A 24,376-nucleotide genomic window follows, 5' to 3' on the forward strand; every position below is an offset into this window, starting at 1 on the left:
TTCAGGTATTTTACTTCGTCGGAGGCCGAAAATAGAGGCCAAATAGCTGCGCGTTTTGCCACGGTGAGGAATAAATAGAGGGAGAAGAAACCGGAATAATATGATTGTTATATATTTCCTTTTCTTTTAACGTAATATATTGTATCGTATGCGTAAAACCGCAGCAATAAGCAACTTTTTCTACTAGTGTTTACTACTCTGTCATATATTTGATAGACTACATTTTTTCGGCCCTAATTGATAGGCTATATTTTTTGGGACCTAATTGTTGGCCCCTTATTATTCGGCCTTAATTGTTCGATTTGACTCATTTAATATTTAACATCATACTTTATAATAATGTTAATCAATTATTGTTTGGAAACCTTTATTAAAAAAAATAAAAAATTTCGAATAGGATATATGAATCAAGTAATCTTATATAGTTGATCTAATATAAATTAATTTACCTCATTGTGGGATTTTTAAAAAACGATAATTACTAAAAATTTAAGAAAATTATTTTATCTAATCAATCTTAATTATTCACCAAACCAAACAAGATCATAGTTTAGGCGATTCTCTATTAAGATAGATGGTTTTACTTTACACGGATTAAATAGGAAAGCTATTTATTGGTTTGGAAAACTTGGTTAGGAATTCATGAAAAAAGGGCAAGGAATCTTAAATAGTATAATAGGTTTAAATAAATTATATAAAAGGCAAGGATTAAATATATGAATCAATCAATTTATATATTGTCCCAATTTTTTCTTAAAATCTATACTAGGTTTTTGAATTTCTTATATATAACCTTACAAATTGTACGAACCAAACATTTTTTTCTCTTAGATCTTTTGATTAGTAAAAAAAACTGAATTTAAGGTATTTTGCTTCGTCTGAGGCCGGAAATGTAGGACAAATTGCTGCGCGTTTCACCATGGTGAGGGCAAAATAGAGGGAGTAGAAACCGCAACATAATGGTTATTTTATATTTTTTCTTTTCTTTTTACGTAATATATTGCCGCGTATGGGTAAAACCGCAACAATAAGCAATTAATCTACTAGTTTTTACTACTATGTCATATATTTGATAGATTATATTTTTTCGGCCCTAATTGATTCAATATAATTGATAGGCTATATTTTTTGGGCCCTAATTGTTGGCCCATAATTATTCGGCCTTAACTATTCGATTTGACTCATTTAATATTTAACATCATACTTTATAATAATGTAAATCAATTATTGTTTGGAAACCTTTATTGACATAAATAACGAAAAGGATATATGAATCAAGTAATCTTATATAGTTGCTCTAATAGAAATTAATTTACCTCATTGTGGGATTTTGAAAAAACGATAATTACTAAAAAATTTAAGAATATTATTTTATCTTATCAATCTTAATTATTCACCAAACCAAACAAGATCATAATTTAGGCGATTCTCTATTAAGATAGACGTTTTTACTTTACACAGATTAAATAAGAAAGTTATCTTTTTTTGGAAAACTTGGTTAGGAATTCATGGAAAGAGGGGCAAGGAATCTTAAATAGTATAATAGGTTTACATGAATTATATAAAAGGCAAGGATTTAATATATGAATCAATAAATTTATATATTGTACGAATTTTTTCTTAAAATCTAAACTAGGTTTTTGAATTTCTTATATATAACCTTACAAATTACACGAAACAAACATTTTTTTTTCTCTTAGATCTTTTGATTAGTAAGAAAAAAAAAGAATTTAAGGTATTTTGCTTCGTCGGAGGCCGAAAATGGAGGAAAAATTGCTGCTCGGTTCACCATGGTGAGGACGAAATAGAGGGAGAAGAAACGGCAACAATATGGTTATTTTATATTTTTTATTTTCTTTTTACGTAATATATTGCAGCGTATGGGTAAAACCGCAACAATATCCAATTAATCTACTAGTGTTTACTACTATGTCATATATTTGATAGACTATATTTTTTCGGCCCTAATTGATTCAATATAATTGATAGGCTATATTTTTTGGGCCCTAATTGTTGGCCCTTAATTATTCGGCCTTAATTGTTCGATTGACTCATTTAATATTTAACATCATATTTTATAATAATGTAAATCAATTATTGTTTGGAAACCTTTATTAACATAAATAAAAATATTCGAATAGGATATATGAACCAAGTAATCTTATATAGTTGCTCTAATATAAATTAATTTACCTCATTGTGGGATTTTTAAAAAACAATAATTACTAAAAAATTAAGAAAATTATTTTATCTAATCAATCTTAATTTTTCACCAAACCAAACAAGATCATAATTTAGGCGATTCTCTATTGAGATAGACGTTTTTACTTTACATAGATTAAATAGGAAATTTTTTTTTTTTGGAAAACTTGGTTAGGAATTCATGAAAAAAGGGGCAAGGAATCTTAAATAGTATAGTAGGTTTACATGAATTATATAAAACGCATGGATTAAATATTTGAATCAATCAATCTATATATTGTCCGAATTTTTTCTTCAAATCTATATTAGGTTTTTGAATATCTTATATATATAGCCTTACAAATCATACAAACAAATTTGTTTTTTTTAACTTAGATCTTTTGATTAGTAAAACAAAAAACAGAAATTTAGGTATTTTGCTTCGTCGAAAGCCGAAAATGGAGGCCAAATTGCTGTGCGTTTCGCCATGGTGAGGACGAAAGAGAGGGAGAAGAAACCACAACAATATGACTATTATATATTTTTCTTTTTCGTTTTACGTAATATATTGTCGCATATGGGTAAAACCGCAACAATAAGCAATTATTCTACTAGTGTTTGCTACTATGTCATATATTTGATAGACTACATTTATTTGGCCCTAATTGATCCAATATAATTGATATGCTATATTTTTGGACCCTAATTGTTGGCCCCTAATTATCCGGCCTTAATTGTTCGATTTGACTCGTTTAATATTTAGCATCATACTTTATAATAATGTTAATCAATTATTGTTTGGAAACCTTTATTAACATAAATAAAAAAAAATTCAAATAGGATATATGAATCAAGTACTCTTATATAGTTGCTCTAATATAAATTAATTTATCTCATTGTGGGATTTTTAAAAAATGATAATTACTAAAAATTTAAGAAATTATTTTATCTAATCAATCTTAATTATTCATCAAACCAAACACGATCATGATTTAGGCAATTCTCTATTAAGATATACGTTTTTACTTTACACGAATTAAATAGGAAAGCTATATTGTTTTTTGGAAAACTTGGTTAGGAATTCATGAAAAAAATGCAAGGAATCTTTATAGTATAATAGGTTTACATGAATTATATAAAAGGCAAGGATTAAATATATGAATTAATCAATTTATATATTGTCCGAATTTTTTCTTAGCATATATACTAGGTTTTTGAATTTATTATATATAGCCATACAAATTATACGAACCAAACATTTTTTTCTCTTAGATCTTTTGATTAGTAAAAAAACACATATTTTCAGGTATTTCGCTTCGTCGGAGGCCAAAAATGGAGGCTAAATTGCTGCACGTTTCGCCATGGTGAGGACGAAAGAGAGGGAGAAGAAACCGCAACAATATGGTTATTTTAGATTTTTGTTTTTCTTTTTACGTAATATATTGTAGCGTATGGGTAAAACCGCAACAATAAGCAATTATTCTACTAGTGTTTACTACTATGTCATATATATGATAGACTACATTTTTTCTGCCCTAATTGATTCAGTATAATTGATAGGCTATATTTTTGGGGCCTCAATTATTGGCCCCTAATTATTCGGCCTTAATTGTTCGATTTGACTCATTTAATATTTAACATCATACTTTATGATAATGTTAATCAATTATTGTTTGGAAACCTTTATTAACATAAATAAAAAAAATTCAAATAGGATATATGAATCAAGTACTCTTATTTAGTTGCTCTAATATAAATTAATTTATCTCATTGTGGGATTTTTAAAAAACGATAATTACAAAAAATTTAAGAAAATTATTTTATCTAATCAATCTTAATTATTCATCAAACCAAACACGATCATAATTTAGGCGATTCTTTATTAAGATAGACGTTTTTACTTTACACAGATTAAATAGGAAAGCTAATTTTTTTTTTTTTTTGGAAAACTTGGTTAGGAATTCATGAAAAAAGGGCAAGGAATCTTAAATAGTATAATACGTTTACATGAATTATATAAAAGGCAAGGATTAAATATATGAATCAATAATCAATTTCTATATTGTTCGAATTTATATATTGTCCGAATTTTTTCTTAACATCTATACCAGGTTTTTGAATTTATTATATATAGCCATACAAATTATACGAACTAAACATTATTTTTCTCTTAGATCTTTTGATTAGTAAAAAAAAAACTAAAATTTTCAGGTATTTTGCTTCGTCGGAGTCCGAAATGGAGGCTAAATTGCTGCGCGTTTTGCCATGGTGAGGACGAAAGAGAGGGAGAAGAAACCGCAACAATATGGTTATTTTAGATTTTTCTTTTTCTTTTTACGTAATATATTGTCGCGTATGGGTAAAACCGTAACAATAAGCAATTATTCTACTAGTGTTTACTACTTTGTCACATATATGATAGACTACATTTTTTCTGCCCTAATTGATTCAGTATAATTGATAGGCTATATTTTTGGGGCCTCAATTATTGGCTCCTAATTATTCGACCTTAATTGTTTGATTTGACTCATTTAATATTTAAGATCATACTTTATAATAATGTTAATCAATTATTGTTTGGAAACCTTTATTAACATAAATAAAAATATTCGAATAGGATATATGAATCAAGTAATCTTATATAGTTGCTCTAATATAAATTAATTTACCTCATTGTGGGATTTTTAAAAAACGATAATAACTAAAAATTTAAGAAAATTATTTTATCTAATCAATCCTAATTATTCACCAAACCAAACAAGATCGTAATTTAGGCGATTCTCTATTAAGATAGGCCTTTTTACTTTACACAGATTAAATAGGAAAGCTATTTTTTTTCTTTTTGGAAAACATGGTTAGTAATTCGTGAAAAAAGGGCAAGGAATCTTAAATAGTATAATAGATTTACATGAATTATATAAAAGGCAAGGATTTAATATATGAATCAATCAATTTATATATTGTCCGAATTTTTTCTTAAAATCTATACTAGGTTTTTGAATTTCTTATATATAGCCTTACAAATTATATGAACCAAACATTTTTTTTTTCTCTTAGATCTTTTGATTAGTAAAAAACTTAAGTATAAGCCAAGATGAAGAGACAATATAAATCATTACCGAATTTATTCAATCGTCTACCTAACTAGATTATAATAGATATACATAGAAGAATAGTCTCTCAAGCTCCATTCAATTTATTTGAATGCAAATTAAGGTACGGTTTTTTCCCACTTTATATTACATTTTATAACTTAATTTATGAATTTTTTATAATTTTTATAATTTATTTTTCGGGAGTTGCAAAATGCTATATTATTTCTAATGACGAAAGTGTTCTTCAACGTATCAGTGGGTATGATGGATCTAATAATGAAATTAGATCAAAATACAAGAAACTTTTTCGATCGTTGTTCAGTATCCAACCCTACCGAGTCTATATATATATATATATATTTCGTTATGGTTTTGTAAGTTTAGTTTAATAATATTGGAATATAATATTGTTGCCTTTTATTGTATAATTTATGCATTTTTTTTTACATTAGCACCTACTAGGATACGACTTTTTTTAATGCAATATGCCTAAATTGATATAACTTAAATAATGTAATTGAATCATTATACATTAATTACAATTATGTTATATTTTATTAATATAGTTTGGTTCATTTTTATATATTTTGTATTCCAATATAATTATCGTAATAAACATGTTAGATGTGGTGTATATATGTTTATCTTATATATAGTGTAAATATATTTATATTTCAATATCAAAAAAAAAATTATAAATATACTTTTAGATATTAGCATCAGAAAAATTGATTTTATCAGTCCCAATTATGGGCGCCCTGATAAAAACAGTCCCAACTTCAATTTATTATTGTTCAGTCCCAACTTTTGGGGGTATTTTACTATAACGGTCCTAGCAGGTTTCTAACCTGCTATAGCAGGTAAACTTGCCAAAAAAAAATTCCCTTTTTTTCTATCTTCTTCTTCCTCTTTCCTCCCTCCTCTCTTCACTGCTCCCTCCTCCTCCTCCTCCTCCTCTCCCCTGCCACCCAACCTCCCCTGCCACCCAGCCCCCTCCCTCGAAACCACCAACTCCCTCCCCGAAGCCACCACCCCTCCCTCACCCCCCGCAATCCCCTCCCCTGCAACTGTCGCACCCCCTCCCCCTTTCCCCACCCCGCAACCCCCTCCCCTTCCCCTGCAACTGCCGCAGTACCCCTTCCCCTTCTTCTGCAACCGCCGCACAACCCCCCCTCCCCTCCCCTTCCCCCGCAATCGCCGCTGCAACGGCGGCGAGGCGAACATCGACGACTGAGAAGAAGCGACGACGAGTGAGAAGAGGTGACGAGAATTATGCGCGAAGGGACGAGGAGGGGAGGGGGGTTGCGCGACTGGCGGGGAAGTGGAGGGGGGTTGCGCGACTGGCGGGGAAGGGGAGGGGGCGGTGCGACTGGCGGGAGGGGGAGGGGGGCTGGGTGTTGGGGGTGGTGGATTAGGGGAGAGAGGGGTTAAAACAGGGGAGGGGAGGTGACCTCTTAAACCGGTTACTGGTTAACCTGGACCGTTATTGTAAAATACCCCCAAAAGTTGGGACTGAACAATAATAAATTGAAGTTGGGACTGTTTTTATCAGGACGCCCATAGTTAGGACTGATAAAATCAATTTTTCCTAGATATTAATTAGTTATGTAGATTTATATTTATAACAAATTCATTTTTTTTCTAATGTTGTATATCGTGTATATATACTATTAATGTTATATATTGTGTAAATATTTTTATATTTCAGTATAAAAAAATCTATAAATATACTGTTAGATAGTAACATTAGGTATCAATTATTTTTGTATATTTCTATTTATGACAATTTTTTTTCGTTTTTTTCTAATGATGTTTTACATTCTATTTTTGTAGGCTTCGATTTTTTCACATGGTCTTTGGCATTATGGATTGCCAAAAGTACAAAAGGCATCAAATTTAGGACTTTATATTGCAACTTATTTGTTAACCCTAATTTATCTATGTAGTAAAGAAGAAGACCTACAAAAGAAGGGCGTTGGACTCCTTAATTGTCTAATTAGGCTAAATTTGGTATGAAGACATTGTAAGATGTACGTGAGGTTTAGGAGAATGTTGAACACAATATGGGTTAAAAGTAGAGTGAACTTAGTAGCAAAGCCGCAAAAGTATTACAAAAAATGGAAGATTCTGCATATTTATATATATAGATTAGTTGTGATTTGGTACAAATTTTTAAGAAAATCTTAACATGTTGGCTAAATAGTTGGCTTGCTGTGATTTACAATTGTCTACACTGTGGAATTTCACAAGTGTGGCTTGGCACATGCGCGGCTTGCTACATGCACATATACTTTTGCTTTTTCGCCGGGACGATAAATTTCCTAATAAACAAGATTATTTGTGCTCAGCTTCCAAATAAAAATAAAATTTGAAGTTATGCGATGTAGTTTCAGAGTTTATGATACATGGTCCATGTGGTGCTTTGAACAATAATGCCCTGCGTCCTACGGATAAAAAATGCACAAAATATTTTCCGAAAAAATTCAATGAGAGAATTAACGACAGTGGATGAAGATGGCTATCTTGTTTGTAGCAGAAGAGATAATGGTGCAACCGTTGTTAAAGGTGGTATAACACTTGACAATAGATTTGTGGTACCGCATAATCCAGAGTTGTTGTGTAAGTATCGTGCACATAGAAATGTTGAATGGTGCAACCAGTCGAGATCGATTAAATATATGTTCAAGTATATCAATAAGGGATATGATAGAGTAACGACTGCATCATATCAAAATCGTCAAAACTCTGATGATCCTATGGAAATTGATGAAATCCAAATGTATTATGATTGTCGGTACATAGCCCCATGTGAAGCCATGTGGAGGATATTTGGGTTCATTATCTATTATAGAATCCATGCTATTGAGAGGCTAGGCTTTCATTTACCTGACGAGCAAAGCGTGCTGTACACTGATGATGCTGACTTAGAGTCGGTGCTTGAAAGACCTAACATTGACAGAATAATGTTTCTATCATGGATGGAGTGCAATAAAAAATATCCTGAGGCGAGAGAATTGAGTTATGTTGAATTCCTAACAAAAATTATATGGAAAACAAGTCAACGTGAATGGACACCCTGGAAGAAAGAGTTTTGCATTAGGAGGATTTATCATGTAAATCCAGGAGCAGGTGAAAATTTCTATTTGAGGACACTATTGAATTTTGTTAAGGGCGCAACATCTTATGAAGAGCTAAGCCTTGTTAATGGTGTGCAATATTCGACTTTCAAAGAAGCATGTTATGCCAGAGGTTTATTAGACGATGACAAGGAGTACGTTGACGCCATAATAGAAGCCAGTTTTAGAGAATCGGGACAATATCTACGTAATCTTTTCTGCATGTTGCTACTATCATGCAGTTTGACAAAACCTGAGGCTCTTTGTGATAAGACTTGACACCTTCTCTCTAATGATATCATATTCAGACAACGAAGACTTCTCGAAGACAATGGTATATGAGCATCTTTATCACTACCCTTATTGAAATTTTTTCATCAAAGTTTATTGTTACGAAATAGTTTGCTTTGGTAGTAACCGTCAAATGTAAATGTTTTTGCAGCATTGCTAACTAATGAACAATTGCAAAACTTAGCTCTCGCTGACTAGTTTGCTTTGGCTGTATACTTATATGGCATTGATTGAAGGGAATGACAAGATTAGCAATCATTAAAAAACCTAATTACTCTAGCTGCCGTAGCAACTGTACTTTTGTCAATATCCATGGATGATAAGAACTGGAAGAAAATACTATATCCATGATTTATACAGCCCCTTCGTGTCATTCAAGTGGTCACAACAGGTATACATCTACAAGTGGAGAGGAAAGGAATCTTACTAAATTACTGATTACACTACATACATCTATACAAATATATGCACAAATATACTGTTAAGATTCTACTCCATCCCAAACTTCACGGAGAAGTTGGTATCGGAGCACATGTTTCCGGTGATTTTCCACCAATTTCCAATTTTGTTTCACTTGAGCAGGCAATGCCTGGATACCCTCATTGAGAATGGCATGGAGTGGTGAATTCAGTTCATCTAACTCATCATCACTAGTGTTTGACCTTCTCAGCACCGATCCACTTCTTCTTAACTGGGATGGGCTTCCTGTCCCCAAACGTAACCCAATCACGCTGGCCAAGGAAGATGGTGATGGAGGAGAGTAGAATACTGCAGGTGCTGTGCAGGGACAGTTCGTGATAGATCCTACACCTTCAGCACAGACGTTCTACATACAGTACTAACAAAGTCAGTATTTGTGTTGCATCCAGAGCGTTCTAGAGCTGATACAGAACATTGCAGCTAAGCAAGTACAATGCATATGCATGTTAGAGATGTGATCTTGCAGTGAGAACCACTTGAAACAAGCAAGTGGGAAATGAAGATCCACTTTGCAGAGTAAGTGCAATTCAGGGGAAAAGTATATTTCTTTTATAAGCTTACCTCAGTCTCAAGGGCTTCAAAGACACCATCTGGAATTGGATCTGAGCAGAACTCATCAGGCACAAAAAATTTAAGAACCCTTTGAATGAGTTGGGCACCAAATGCAGGGCATACCTGAAAAAATAAAGATTCCCAGGATGGCAGAGCTTTATTGAAAGAATACCACAGTTTATTAAAAAGTGTAAAATAACAAACCTCTCTTCGCACTGACTCACTCAGTAGCAAATCTTTCGGAAGCATCATTAGATCACTCAACGATTTAAGCAGATAGAAAGATTTGAAGGATGAATTATAGTTAAGCCCCTCGTCTTCATCATCATCCCTTTCAGCTTCAGGTGGATCATCATCATCCATGCCAAACAGATCAGTCAACCATCTAGACCAGTTTCCAATCTGCGATTCATTTATATAAGTAAAAAGGAGATTTCTATCATAAAAAGTCACAAATATGTACTCAGTTTTCAACTCTTGCAGTCAATCCCTTATTTACTTTGACCATAAACTAACATTAGTATATCTCAGAAAATTTATAAAATGATGATCTTATAATAGCAATTTTGACATAAATATCATAATTATATTTTCATATCCCATACCACGTATATCAAGTTATCAACGTATCAGTGGTCAAAGTTGACAAGATTTAACCAGCAAATTCAAATGGAGCTTAGTGCCTCAAAATGGGGCAGTTAATGTAAGTAGGGGGACAAACGGCAATCTATATGGGATAACTTTTTACTATAAAACAGCTCATATTTTTTTTTTTGGGGGGGGGGGGGGAGCTCAACAATAAAGTTAATCAGCAACTACATGAAGCAACAGCATAATGTACAGACAGAAGGAAGCTCCATACTGCATTTTTAAGCCGTGCACCAGATCCAAAGCTTGATGTCCCAGCCGGAACTGGGAGAACCTTGGCATCACTAATAGGGTCAGATACAGGATCAGTGGGATTGTCGTCCGCAGATTCTCGGAGAATGGCATTAAACATGGCTACATCCAACCTTGCCACACATTGCTCCATTATCTACACCCATGATGGCGATACATCAGTCACGTCAGAGTAAGAGCACAGAGTCACTAACAGTTAACTGTAAAATACTCTCTTTATTGGCGTTAAGTTTCCAATAATAGAAAAGGGAAGGATGAAACTTACAGAAGACATTAAGTTGAATACTCATAACATAGAATTGAAAAACATGACAAAGCCGACTTCACTTTTAGACGAATGATTTAAATAGGACATGCATGACCTGCCAAAGCCATAAACAATCCTGACAATCCTTATGATGCTTAAATGAAATTTGAGGAATTGTTGGAGAAAAAGAGGGGCATCATTTATATTCAAGTCACCAGACCTGAATGAAGAGACCAGGACTAATTGTAGGATGACTGGCAGATAAATAGGTCCTTTCCTCATTGCAGCGAATATGGACGATTTTATGAGAGCAGTTATGTTGCATGCTGTTCTAATAAAATCTTGTTAATGGGTGAGAGAAGAGGAAGGGTGTCAAACTATGTGGGGTATGCAAAGGACGCATATTTTAGTCTTAAAGGTTGCAGAATGCAAGCTCACTTCCTCACAGCGTACTATACTGAAGTCCAGATAGGTACACAAAACATAAAATTGCATCGTATATTAAGCGACAGTCATTCCAGACCAAGGAGAAAAGGAAGAGGGTAATGTACACTGCAATGAAGGTGGAAGAACAAGAGTGAAGCAGAAACAGCTAGTCATATACCTTTGAGGCTGCTAGAGGTGTCTTGATTTTCGGAACAAAGATCATTCCTTGAGAGGTTCTTGCCTCAACCAGTAAGCCTAGTACAACAGTTAAGCACCCTCCTTACTCTTAACTACGCCTAGAAAGGCTTCAACTGTCAAGTATTCTGTACACAAGTGTTTCAGGGTGGAGCCCTTCAGCTTTGGGAATTGAAACCGAAAATGTTATAAACTTGTAACAATAGTCAAAGCACAGGTGGCTAATTTTCATTTTCCAGAACAAAGTTGTGCCTTGGCTTCAGGCAAAGAACTCAAATCAGCTACATTAGCTCATGGTCAGCCCATGCAGAAGCAGCCCAATCAAGCAGCATTTCTCACAAAGAAGTGCACAACCTGCCCCATAGCTCTACAATGGTCAAGTGTCATCCAGGTCTACATGCGTAGAATTTACTGATTACAAACTAGTTTCAGTATTTCACCTAATACTATCACCAATAAGATATAGATAATTACAATTTCTAGGTTCCTACGAGTATTTGTAATTGATGAGTTGCAGAAAGAAAAAAAACTTTTTCTCGTCCACTAATGAAGGTATGAGCTATTATCTTCTTGACAGAACTTCAATCACATGAGTGTTAAAGTGATTAAGTGGTGAACCTCTTTGAATTACTTTATTTGACTTGTGGACAGAAATGAAAACGTATAATCTACTTTGCCATTTACTTTCCCTTAACCATTACAAATCTCACTGAAAATGTTTAGCTCTAAAGTTTAAAAATTTACCTATCTTGAACCTTCAAAATTCAATCCTGAAATCTTGATGTTTATGTAGCAAATTGGTTAGCTGTGGGCCCACATTTAATCCTACCCATATGGATCAAACTAGCTTTTTTAACTTCACGGTGTTAAAAGTTCTTTTAAATTGTGTTGTGCAAGTTACCATTTAATTTCATGACTAGTTAAAAATAAGAAAAGATTTGCAAATAACCATCCTTAATTCGAGGTTTTGTTCTCATAACTCAACCTACCTAAAAAAATACTCCCTCTGTCCCAATTTAGTTGCTACATTTGCTTTATCACAGTTTACGAGATGCGACTTCAAACTCCAATATCTTGAGTTACATATATGAAAAAAATTATAAAAATTATATATTTGGAAAATACAAATTGGGACGAATCAAACAAGATCCAACATGACTATGTTTTTTCTTATGTATATGGAGTAAAAGATAGTCAAAATTATGACGTGAATAGTGCCTATGGTCAAAAGGTAGCAACTAAATTAGGACGGAGGGAGTAATAATCAACCACCCATGAGTGTTAGTGAATTTTCTGTTTAGCTAAAGGGGAGTAAAGGTGGATGAGCTCATAAATAGGAACACCTAGAACGTTTCTATGAAGATTCCAATGTTTTCTATCTGTGATGGTGCTTAAATGCAAGTCTCCATAGATTACTCCACTATTATAGCATAGAAGTGAGAAATTGAACAAGAACTAGTGTAACCAGTACTTGTTCATGTGTTGACCTTTAAGTTGGAGAAGACCACTTTGAGTCTTTGACAACCTGTTTGGTAGTCTGGTAATAAAGGGGTGATGGTAATAAATTTTGGTGTAATTTGTAAGAAAATCTCATGTCCATATCCATGGTAAAGAAACTTCATCTCGAAGTGGTTTTTCTTCATAAATTCCATTACTACTCAATACCTCAAGTGGTAATGGATGGTAATCAAAATTTAGGGAGAAAATAGATATTTTGGGATAGAACAATGCCATAGATATTTTGGGATACAACATTGCCATAGATATTAACAAGTAAATTACTTTATAAATTTACACTAAAATGCATTAACATCAGCATCATGTATAACCATAAACCAAACAAACCGTCAATGTATCATTTTTAATAGTGCATTAGAGACCCATTCATGAAATTTGAGACGAAAGGTAGAAGGGTGAGAAGAAAGTTGTCCATCATGTTTTCAAAAATCCTACACGATGGAGTTTGTGGTCGAGTTTGTGGTCGCTGAAAGTTGACTAAAAACTTAAAAAGGAAAAGGTATGCACTGGCACCTAACTTGCCTTGACTAGAAAATTCATGCTCGCAGTGTGAACATTGGCACGGTTTAGTGAAAAAAAAGGCTTCAACTCCTCTATAATGGAGTTTAAGATTCTTGGTTCAACTCAAAAGTTGTCTGCATAGGGCATATGAAGGCCCCCTTTGGTCGGATGGAAAACAATTTCAATGCAAAATTATTCCCCTTGAAAAGAATTTTTCCAACGGAAAACACAATTGCAGCTTAATTTTCCATTGTTTGGTTCCTTCCATGAAGAGTTAGGGAGGAAAGGAAGAACGTAATGAAATGGGAAAGCATGAATGAGGGGAAGGGGAAGATGAGGAAAGAAATGTGTTTCCCCTTTCTTTGAGAAGGAAAATTATTTTCGACCCTTTACAAACCAAACAAAGTAAAATGGGAAAACCACTTCTCCCGGAATTTGTTTTAAATCCAACCAAACTCACTCTAAGTCTCAACTATTGGCATGGATAATATAGAGCACATGCCACGCTCTCTAGACAAACGTTTTACAGGGCAATATCAATGTTCTGATGTTGCTATTTTTGATAAAAATAATTATTTAACCTCATTGCAGCACGAGCATTGTATCACTGATGTCATAACATAAAAAAATTCCATTTTCTTTATTCAGCAAACATATATTTAGATATGATGGTTAATTGAGTTTGCTTTTCAGCACTCGGAACTTTTCAAAAGATAATCTCAAGAACAGAGATTTTTAAAATTTAAAACATAACCTATCGGACAATAGAAAAAAACTATGAAACTAATACTAGTGACGTAGATGTATACACTGTCTATGGGTTGTAACATTTGAAGCACCATCTGACAACATGCTGTAATCTCTAAACGATTAACATACCCCTGTCAGTGTTACGGTGCGTTCTCTTCACCTTTTTTCTGAACTGATGTGATCTTATTTGATATTTTTTGTAGCTTATCTGAGCTTATTGGTACTTATTAGAACTTATCGAAACTTATTGGATCTGAAACTTCATCTTTTAAGGTGAAGAGAACGCACCCTTAATCTATCGATACGTGATCTCAACTAGGATTCAGGTAGATAAACTAACCAATTTAGCGAGCAACGGCAAACAGCCACACTCATGACCTCCAGCTCGGAGAGGACAAAGCCTCTCACAGGCATCCTTGAACGCCTTCTTCCAAAGTTCTAATGAGAAGTTGACCTGCTCTTGATCACCAGTAGAGGTTGACCTCCTATTCTTTTTCCAAAAGCCGGAATCCACTACTTTATCAATCATCTGAGCAGCTGAGGACTGCATGTGTGGAGTCAATGTCTGACAAAAACAAACTAAAACTGGTCACCTCTTTCTAAAAACAATAATAAGAGTATGAGGAGAACAGAAAGAAAGTGAAAAATGCAAAGGACCTGCCACCAAACAGATTCTACAATTCGTGAAAAGATCCAAGATTCAACTTTTTCTAATGCAGACATAAATGCATGTGAATCTTCCAAATCTTCAAAACTTCCATCTACAGCACTTCTATAAGCTTGCTTGTCAGAAAAGGAAACCTTCCACTTGAGTTCTGATATTTTCTGATTTCTTTTCCCAGCTCCATTCCTTTCTACTAAAGAGCTAGCAGATACTGGCAACTGGTCCTCTGCAAAGGCCTCACAAAGAATTGCTCTGAGCACAACACAATTTGACAACCAGAAGGTCAACCTGCAATAATGAGATTGAAGAGAATTTCTAAGAATATGAACGCCGAAAGAAAGAAAAAGAACATCATATGTTGAAAATCTTCTATGGGGAGTGACAAAATTCACCATCTGAATATAAAAATACCGCAGAAGCTCATGCAGCCAGATCTCACTAGTATAAATAACCAAATGACGTGACAACAAATTAACTCATTTAACAAAATTATATAGTTGAGCTAGTCATCAGAGTTTAAGGTGAATGTCTTACTCACATATACTATCTAAGGTCCACATAAACCAATAGTTTTAACCTACTGGTGAATTTTTTTTTAAGGTTTTCACATCATATCATCTACCTTTAGTAGGCTCACACCTACAGCAGATATCGTTTGTGCAGTTATTCCATCATACTAATGTCACTGCACCCTAGAACAAGCTACGAGGGTCAGTTCATAATTTGCAAATAGAAAGGCGATAAATTGACTTATTGCATAACATAAAGTAAAGGAAAATCTAGTGACATGAAAACATTTTAGTTATGAATCTTGTTAGAATATTGAAAATGAATGAACAACATCCTATAGTATGCTCATTCTACAGCATCCAACCAGGATAAAACTACAAACAGTAAGCACTAAGGTTTTCAGTTGTCAACCAAGATTAGGGTGTTGCTATTACATATCAATTTCCTGACCACAAGGCAGTTGGTCAGAATAGTATGCAGAGTTCAATGAACAGACAAGAAAGGCCCTTATAATCTGCCTTCCCTTAATCATCCAGTTAAATTCGTGTTCATGCAAAATGCTATGGCAAGACACTGAAAGTAAACATTATAGACCTAATGAACCATTACTGAAAAGTATTGTTGAGCCCTGTTTTGAGGAAAATCAGGAAAGAAGGCAACAGAAATATACCTAGGAACATCATTTCCACAAGCTTTTGCTACAACAATTAATCCAGAAACTATACTTTGAGCTGCACTTGTTCTCTTCATTCCTTTGCCAGCTCGAAGAAACAATCTAGAAAGGCGTCTTGCTGGAGCATGAACCTTATTAGTGGAACTTCCATGCTCTGCAACCACTGAATAAAGAGCAACCTCAAGAGCAGCAGCTTCTCTCAACTCTCTCTCTAGTATCTCTATTCTTTGTTCTAGTCCCTGGGTTTTGCTATCAGAAGAGGTACGTATTTTTTCAATTACATAGGCCTCCAGCCTGGAATTATTCGCAGAGAGTCCTCCTGCAGAGCCATTGCTTCCAGATTCTATGGGGGATCGAACAGATTTCACATGCCTAACTCTATCCTTAAGAAGAAGGGAACCACTTCCAGACAATACTTGATTTTCAATAGCATCCACTAAAAGTTTATTTGATGATGAATTCCCTACTACATGTTTTACCTCTTCCAGCATTTTCTCTGTCTGATCATGTATTCTAACCTTGTCTCCATCTTGGACCTCTGCATCATCAAAATCGACTGTGGCAGCAACCTCTACAAAACTGTTTCTTTCAGATATCTCCGCTTCTTTCTCTCTTCCCCTTGTTTCTTGAAGCTGAATATTATGCTCAGAGTTGAGTTTCCTAGAAGTTCCCACTGGAATGGCTTTGGCAGTAGAGATGGCTAGATCTTCACCTGATATGGACGCAGCAAGAACTTGACCTTTAAGACTAGCAACCTCTTTCAAATGTTGGCTGATTTCATGAACTTGGGATGATGAAGAAGATACTTTTTTCAAGCTCAGCTCTGAGTCCAATTTAGGGGTGTCTGACAAAAAGGAGGAAATATTTTTGGCTTCCCGTGGTTAGTAGAAAACTCTATAAACATAGAGATGAAACATAAATTAGAAGCTCACAACTTCTACTTGATTCATAATATGACCCTGATTTTACATGGGCCAGTTTTCTAGCCAGAGCATGGTTTTCCATTGCTTACCTGTATGACATTTTCCCCTTTCTGAGCCATTCTGTGGAAGTGGAAAAAACAATGAATAAATTATAAAGAATATGTATCCCGCTAAGAATTAGCTAATTTTTGTTCACCGAAGCTAAGTAAAAATCCAGACCATACACAGTTCCTTAGAATAAGGAGACAGACAGATCATATCCCCCCTGAACATTTCTGCATCCTCTACCTAGTATCACCTATATAGTCGAGATAATAGTTTCTCATAACCAAGGTATCATATATTTCTGAGACGACGGTCACATAGCATATACAGCTATCTTAGGACTTTAGAATGGAAACACAGGAAAGACTATATCAGGAGAACAATCAACAAAGATGTCAGCAAACAGGTAAACAGATAGCCATAGACACTAAAAAAGCAGCTGATTCCAATCACAATCAGAGGAAAGCAGATATACCTCCTTGTTTTGTGAAGGTGAAGCTCCATTGGACTCAAGAGTTGATGAAGTAGCCACAGTCAGTGAGGAGTGTGACGAAATATCATCATCAGTCAAGGAAGCAACCTCTGCTTCGTCGGCATATTCCTCATTCATTAATGCTGAGACTGAGTCCTCATCATTCTTGTCAAGTGATGTTTCCTTGGCTAGTCTACCCCTCAATGATGTGCCTGAGCGAACCTTATCATTGGCCTGGATTCTAAGGTATAAAATTGGCTGCGCTGTGTTCCTGAAGCTCCGGGTACAGTTCATGGGAGCGCTTACACTCATTATCTCTCTGATAACACCGTAGTCTGCCAAGTCAATAATCGCCGTCCCCAGCAACTGTCCTTTCACCGTCTTATCCCTACGAGGTTCGTACAAGTTGAATTCTAACAAGTTCTTGTGAAATACATCTGTATCACCACTTTTGACCGACATATCCTTTGACAGAGTGATCGAAATTTTAAAAGATTCATTGAAAGTGATCATTCCATCCTCTAAAGAAGGAGCCACTGAGCTTGTAGACCCAGAATTGCGTTCACCATTTTCCCATTGAATCAATACAGAACGAACAGATTTTAGTGATTGTGTTGGAGGCCAAGGTTTAATATCTTGGACATGAATCGTATACTCAACCTGAGTACTAGGACCACTCCTAATCTTGCTCCTGAGACCTAAAACCATTGCTGGATGATACTGCTACTGTAAGTTGATTCCGTAAAAGTCGTTCTGGTTTAAGCAACATCAAAACAGCATTTTATAGTGAGTGATAAGATTTTTCCAAAATTACAAGAAATTCAAGGTAATGACACAATAATGGCAACTATAAAAGACTAAACCAGTAAAGATCACCACATTAACATTTTAAACAATATTTCCTCCGTCCATATTAATTGCAACATATAGTGTTGGCACACTTTTTAAGGAAGCCATGTGAAGAGGAGAATGATAGAGACGGATAACAAAAGAGGGACACGTGTGATAAGAGAGACAGAGTTTACAAAATAACGAAATTTCACAATTAATGTGAAACTTGCAAATAACGGAAATGTTGCAATCAATACAAAATTGAGGAACTATGGTCTTGTTCTTTTTGGACTGAAATTAACTGAACTGAATAAAAATCAACTGAACTGAAATTAACTGAACTCAACCGAATTGCAGAGAGAAACTGGACTTGAATTGAACTGAAAATAAGTCCAAAAGTATAGGGCCTACATATGCAAACACTCAAATACCAATGCCAATGAGTTTCAAACAATTCCAAAATGCATACTTTGATATACATTTTCTTTATTACTTCCTCCGTTTTTTACAATCATGCACCATAAACTATTGACAAATTTTTTTAAGAAACCCATTTGAACAAAAGAGAGAGATAGATAAAAGTGGGACCCATGTAACATGAGAAAAATAGATAGAAGATATTACCAAATAAGCAAACGTTCCAACCAATATGAAACTTCCAAATAAGGGAAATCTTACAATTAAAAAAGAAGGAAATACATTTCTTTTCTTTTTTTTTGTTGACGTGGAAGGAAGTACATTTCAGTAGATTCTGATATAATTGAAAGATGAGAAACCAAAGATGAAGGGGTTGACAGCTCCACTCTCTATACCATCAATAGACTACTTCTATATGAGATGAAGTTTATAAAAATGAAAATTAGGAGATTATAATACAGGAAATCATCAAAATATACAAAATGTAAAGTAAAGATAAAAGTAACACCCAAGTGGATTAAAAAATAAATAAATGGAAGTAAGAGACAGGTAGAATAATAAAAATCAGTAAACTTAAGCAAGAAATCCAACAGAGAAAAAGAACTTAAGTTGAATCTAAGAAAAAATTCCAAGGCAAAATACAACTTGCATTTGAAGTAAATGAAGTTTTAAAGAATAATCTATCAGCTATTGAGTAGATCTCACAATGATCTAGAGAATAGTGAGCAGCAACAATTAATTTGAGAATAAATTACCAACCGACAAATACAATGGAAGTGGAAATGAACCAAAAACACTTACCAAACTAAGAGAGCTCCAGAAAATTGCGTAATCTGGGAGGAAAGGGAGCAAATGGGAAACTCCAAGTTATCAAATGGAGATGGAGTGAATACGCAAAAATAACTGAAGAGTTTTACAATATGATTTGTGAGACAGTGAGAGTCACTAGTTCACTACTTGTAACTAGTGAGTGCGGAGACAACTACAGCTGAAGAGTGCCTCCAAGCCTCCAAAGTCTAAACATACGACGGATCAATAATTTCCAACCTCTAGATGCTTACTTTGGTCTTTGTATTCCCTCCGTTTTTTTTAAATGGTTATACTTTTTATTTTTTTTTTTAATCTATCATACTTTCTCGGTATCAAATTAAATACAACAGTTTTTAAAAAATGATTGTTTTAAATTAAATGCAACAATTTTCTTCTTTCTGTTTTTTGTATGATTTTTACCCCTTAAATTACCAAAATGTCCTTATTAAAATACTAAAACACATATTATACTACCTAAATCAAATTAATTACAAACATAATCACAATTAATCAACTTAAATGTAAACCCTCCCTCCCTTCAATTCCACCTTCACTCCACCACCCACCACCATTTATCTCTCCTCTCCCATCTCCATCCTCCTGCCACCACTACCATCACAAATCTCGCAGGCGTCACCCATCAGCATCAGCATCAGCATCATCATCATCTTCGATGTCCTCCACCCACCACCACTATCATCACCTCCTATCTTTGATCTTCTCCACCACCTGTCGAAATCCACCACCTGCCGAAATCCACCGAACTCCACCTGAAATTTGAAATCAACCTCCATCTTCCTTCGTTCTTTCTCCACCCGAAATCCACCACCACATCTCTCACCTTCGTTCCTTCGTTCTTTCGTTCTTTCTCCACCTTCCTTTCGACGTTCTTTCTCAACCTTCGTTCTTCTCTCTGGTTGATTTGGGTGGTGGTGGGGAGCAGTAGGTAGGTGGTTTTTGGTGGATTAGGGTTTTGAATTTCGAGGCCAGCAAGAAGGTGGTTTTTGGTTGATTTTGGATTCGAATTTCGATGGTTTTTGGGTTTTGACGGTGGTCGTTGATGGTGGTGGTGGCGTTTCGGTGGTGTTGTTGGTGGTGGTGGTGGTGGCGTTTCGGTGGTGGCGGCAGTATGTGGTGGTGGTACTTGGTGGTGGTTAATTACACTAAACACTTGCCCTTACCTTTGTTAATCTCACACTAAGAAATTTTACCTAGAAGTCAGGGTCGAGGAAATTGTTGCGTTTAATTTGATACGGAGGAAGTATCAAATTTTTACATTTTTTTTACCTCATATACTCCACTAATAATCATCCATTCTATTAATCCCCCTAAAACCTTCCTACCTACCTTATTTCTCTCCTTTTCATTATTTTAATGTTTCTTTTGAAGGAATTATGTCCTCCACTCTAATGCAATTACTAAATATAACGTGGATCGTATTATGGTGATAATAAGTTTATTAAATTGGGTCGTCTATACGAATTGCTAGAGAATGTTACAGAAACTTCAAGTTTAGTAAATAATAAAACTGAAGCCCAATTAAATGGATCCTACAAGGTCACACTTAAACAATCTGACTCAACAAAATAAAGACCTATATCCCATGAAGGACTCTAGGGTGGCCGACCAATAAAGATGAGTAAGGAGAGGGGATTCCTAACCTAATTTGTTCCTATAATTAGGTGGGGAGAAACTAGAAAATAAAGCAGTCAGTTTATCTCATTTATTTTCTCTCTCCTCTTTTCTCTCTCTTTCAAAGCTACGTCATATTAACTCCAACAAAAGAAGAGCCCTCCTTCCTTCCAACTAGCATTGTGGAGTGTTGATCTAGATTGGTGGACCAATTAGAGGAATCATAGTTGTGGTTCTATATCTGGATCTCGATGAGCTTTGCGGAAATCACGCTTCAAAGGTTAATTCTAAAACTATTATGTGATCCTTGATTGTATATTCATGAGATCCTGTTTTAAGCTATTATGAATATGATATATGAAATTCCGCCAATACTACATATAATCATGGAGTAGTATAAGTTTTTTTAACCTCATGCATATAGTTTTTGGTCATAATGATTAGATTTATTATGTGTATGATTAATTTTAATTTGATTAAGCTAAGGAGAGGAATTGAATTATCTAATTGGATTAATTAAATGGAGATTTAATTTGCTTGTTTTTTTTGAAGAATAATGGCCGAAAGTTTTTAAAATGATTCAACCTAAAAAATTTGAAATTCGAAAATGAAAATAGGTTGGCCGAATTTTTTTCCGAAAAATCGACCTAAATTTTCGAAATTCAAGATAGATGGCCGAAAATTTCTAAAGACAAAACCTAGTTTCTGAAATTCAAATTTAAGTTTAGATCTCAAATTGATCGAAAATTTCGAGAGTTACATTCATATTATTAATCTGATTTTCATGTTTAAAATTTTTTATACATGAAAATTAGTTCATGTGAAAAGAATTTTATGTGAAGTAGGGATTAATTTATGTGGATGATGCTAAAATTTAAGATGGAGATTTTATGTTAATTTTAAAAATTATATTCATATAATTAATCTGATTTTTCATATTTAAATTATTGATGTATGGTAAATTAATTCATGTAAAAGGAGTTTTACATGAATTTGAGGTTACTTAATAGGAATAGCCCTAAAATTAATTAAAATGGAGATTTAAATTAATTTTTTAAATTTGGCATAAAAGAGTTTATGTTTAATTTAAATGCACTAGTAGAATAAATGCTTATTGCTGCGGTAAAAAAGTGGCATATTGCGGCGGTTTTAGTTGCGCAGCAATTAAGGGGGCAACAATAGGTAATTAATATATTGCTGCGGTATATTGCTGCGGTTTTAAATCGCAGCAATATTTGAACATATTGCTGTGGTTTTTGAATAAAACCGCAGCAATATGCCTATTTTTTATTATTAAATACAGTATATTGTTGCGGTTTCTAGAGAAAACCGCAGCAATATACTGTATTTAATATAAAAAAAATAGGTATATTGCTGCGGTTTCTAGCCAAAACCGCAGCAATAGGTACAGGTGTACGCAAATTTTTTTTTGCATTTTGCCATTAAATTCATAAAATAAAAAAATTTCAGAAAAATAGCAAAAAATCGGAAACTTCCAACAACAAAACGATACACAAAATGAAACGAAACTAATGAAGAAAAAAATCAATAAGAAAACTGAATAAAGAGAAAAACAAAATACAAAAATGAAATGAAACTACCAAAGAAAAAACAACAATAAGAAAAAGAAAACTGAATATAGAAAAAAACAAAAATGAAACTAATGAACAAAAGAAAATCTGAGATACGATATACATTACACTGACCAAAAATCTGAAATAATAAAAACAAAAAAATTCATACGAGTTATTATATCCCTTAAAAAAATCTATACATTACACTGAAAAAAGGAAAAAGACAGATCGAAACCCCAATCACGCGTTCATCATTCATCGTCGCCGGATTCGTTTGTCGTTGATGGTCCGATATGGTGAACGACAATGAGAATGAAGACGGCATTTCTCGTTTCGACATGGTCGATGGAGTCAGTCGATACCCACCAGATCTGGACCGCGAAGATGTGGTCTGTCGTTTCGCGAAGATGCCGCGAAGATGTCGTTTCTCGTTTCGCGAAGATGGTCGACAGAGTCAGTCGGTCGACGGTGTGTAAGAGGAGGGAAGGTGAATGGTCGAATGACGATGACGAGAGGAGGAACGGTGAAGGGTCTTGAAGGTGAATGACGATGACGAGAGGAGAGAGGTGAAGGGTGTTGAAGGTGAATGACAGTGAAGGGTGAGAGGAGGGACGGTGAAGGGTCTTGAAGGTGAATGACGATGACGAGAGGAGGGAGGTGAAGGGTGTCGAAGGGTGAGAGGATGGAAGGTGAATGATGGTGAAGGGTGAGAGGAGGGAGGATGGAATTAAGGTGTAGGCTTAGTGCAACAGTGATAGAATATGTGAGGAAATAACAAACCTAGTTATTAGTGAGAGTGCGGCACGCCTTTTATACTTTTTTTTTTAATTTTGTTTTTAATGATATTGCTGCGGTTTTTACCAAAATCGCAACAATATATTAAAATATCATTTTTTAATATTATTTTAATATATTGCTGCGGTTCTTGACAAAAACCGCAGCAATAAGTTTGGTCAAAAAGTCAACTTTTTCACAAAATTTCCTATTGATACTGTTATGTAGTGTGAAACTAGCAATTTATATCACAACTCCCAAAGATGGGTTCTTAGAACTGGAGACTTGTGCAACAATGATTGGTCCAAATCCCGAAGCAAACTCCTGACCAGCAACCTGCACAAAAGGGACCCACCCTGGAGGTTTGGGTGGTATTTCCCCCTCCGAAGCTTAAGTCAGATGTCAGGGATGTAAAGGAACTTTTAGAGAGAGAAAGTAGAGAGAGAGAGAGAAGAATTTATGACAGAGTAACAGTACTATGCCCTGAAAAACGTACCTTTCCCCTGATTTCAATAACTATTTATACTGTTTGGAATGACTGTTGTGCCTTGATGTCACCCTAATTTGGGAGCATCTGATTGGCTAAGCAATAATATGGTGACACGTGGCAAATGCTGATTTGTCAATACAATTTACCCTTTAGCTGAATCAGGCTTCACTTGTATTGGGCCTAAGTACAATTTTAGGGCCACAAGAGAGCTTTTCAGTACACCTTTTCCTCAGAAAAGTGTACTTTAGCCCAAAGAACCTGCAGGCCTTTGTACTTTTCTTTGCCTAAGCGAATGCCACATCTCATCTT

At 34.6% G+C, this 24,376-nt stretch overlaps 2 protein-coding genes across 5 annotated transcripts; one reads left to right on the forward strand and one right to left on the reverse strand.

Annotated features, from left to right (window-relative positions):
• The first annotated feature begins 7,762 nt into the window (after positions 1–7,762).
• On the forward strand, positions 7,763–8,671 carry LOC125494742 (uncharacterized). Its single transcript, XM_048638505.1, has one exon. The coding sequence runs from the start codon at positions 7,763–7,765 to the stop codon at positions 8,669–8,671; it is 909 nt and encodes a 302-aa protein (XP_048494462.1).
• Positions 8,672–9,000: 329 nt separating this feature from the next.
• Positions 9,001–19,813, reverse strand: LOC104887065 (hypothetical protein). Of its 4 annotated transcripts, none has more exons than XM_010671650.4 (10): positions 19,589–19,809; positions 17,543–18,292; positions 17,112–17,142; positions 16,097–16,943; positions 14,910–15,204; positions 14,593–14,817; positions 10,578–10,751; positions 9,920–10,117; positions 9,725–9,838; positions 9,001–9,509 (listed from the first exon to the last, which is right to left on the reverse strand). In XM_010671650.4, exons 2-10 carry the CDS (start codon positions 18,245–18,247, stop codon positions 9,165–9,167), a joined length of 2,934 nt encoding a protein of 977 aa, XP_010669952.2. In that variant the 5' UTR covers positions 18,248–18,292; positions 19,589–19,809; the 3' UTR covers positions 9,001–9,164. The 4 variants fall into 4 exon arrangements, 3 of the variants coding, with proteins under 3 accessions (XP_010669952.2, XP_048494673.1, XP_057248518.1); XR_007271059.2 differs by having other exon boundaries at positions 9,370–9,509; positions 9,940–10,117; positions 19,589–19,813; XM_048638716.1 differs by having other exon boundaries at positions 9,725–10,117; positions 19,589–19,810.
• Positions 19,814–24,376: the final 4,563 nt, after the last annotated feature.

The sequence above is a fragment of the Beta vulgaris genome, chromosome 2 (assembly GCF_026745355.1).
Source record: "Beta vulgaris subsp. vulgaris cultivar EL10 chromosome 2, EL10.2, whole genome shotgun sequence".
Classification (NCBI taxonomy): Eukaryota; Viridiplantae; Streptophyta; class Magnoliopsida; order Caryophyllales; family Amaranthaceae; genus Beta; species Beta vulgaris.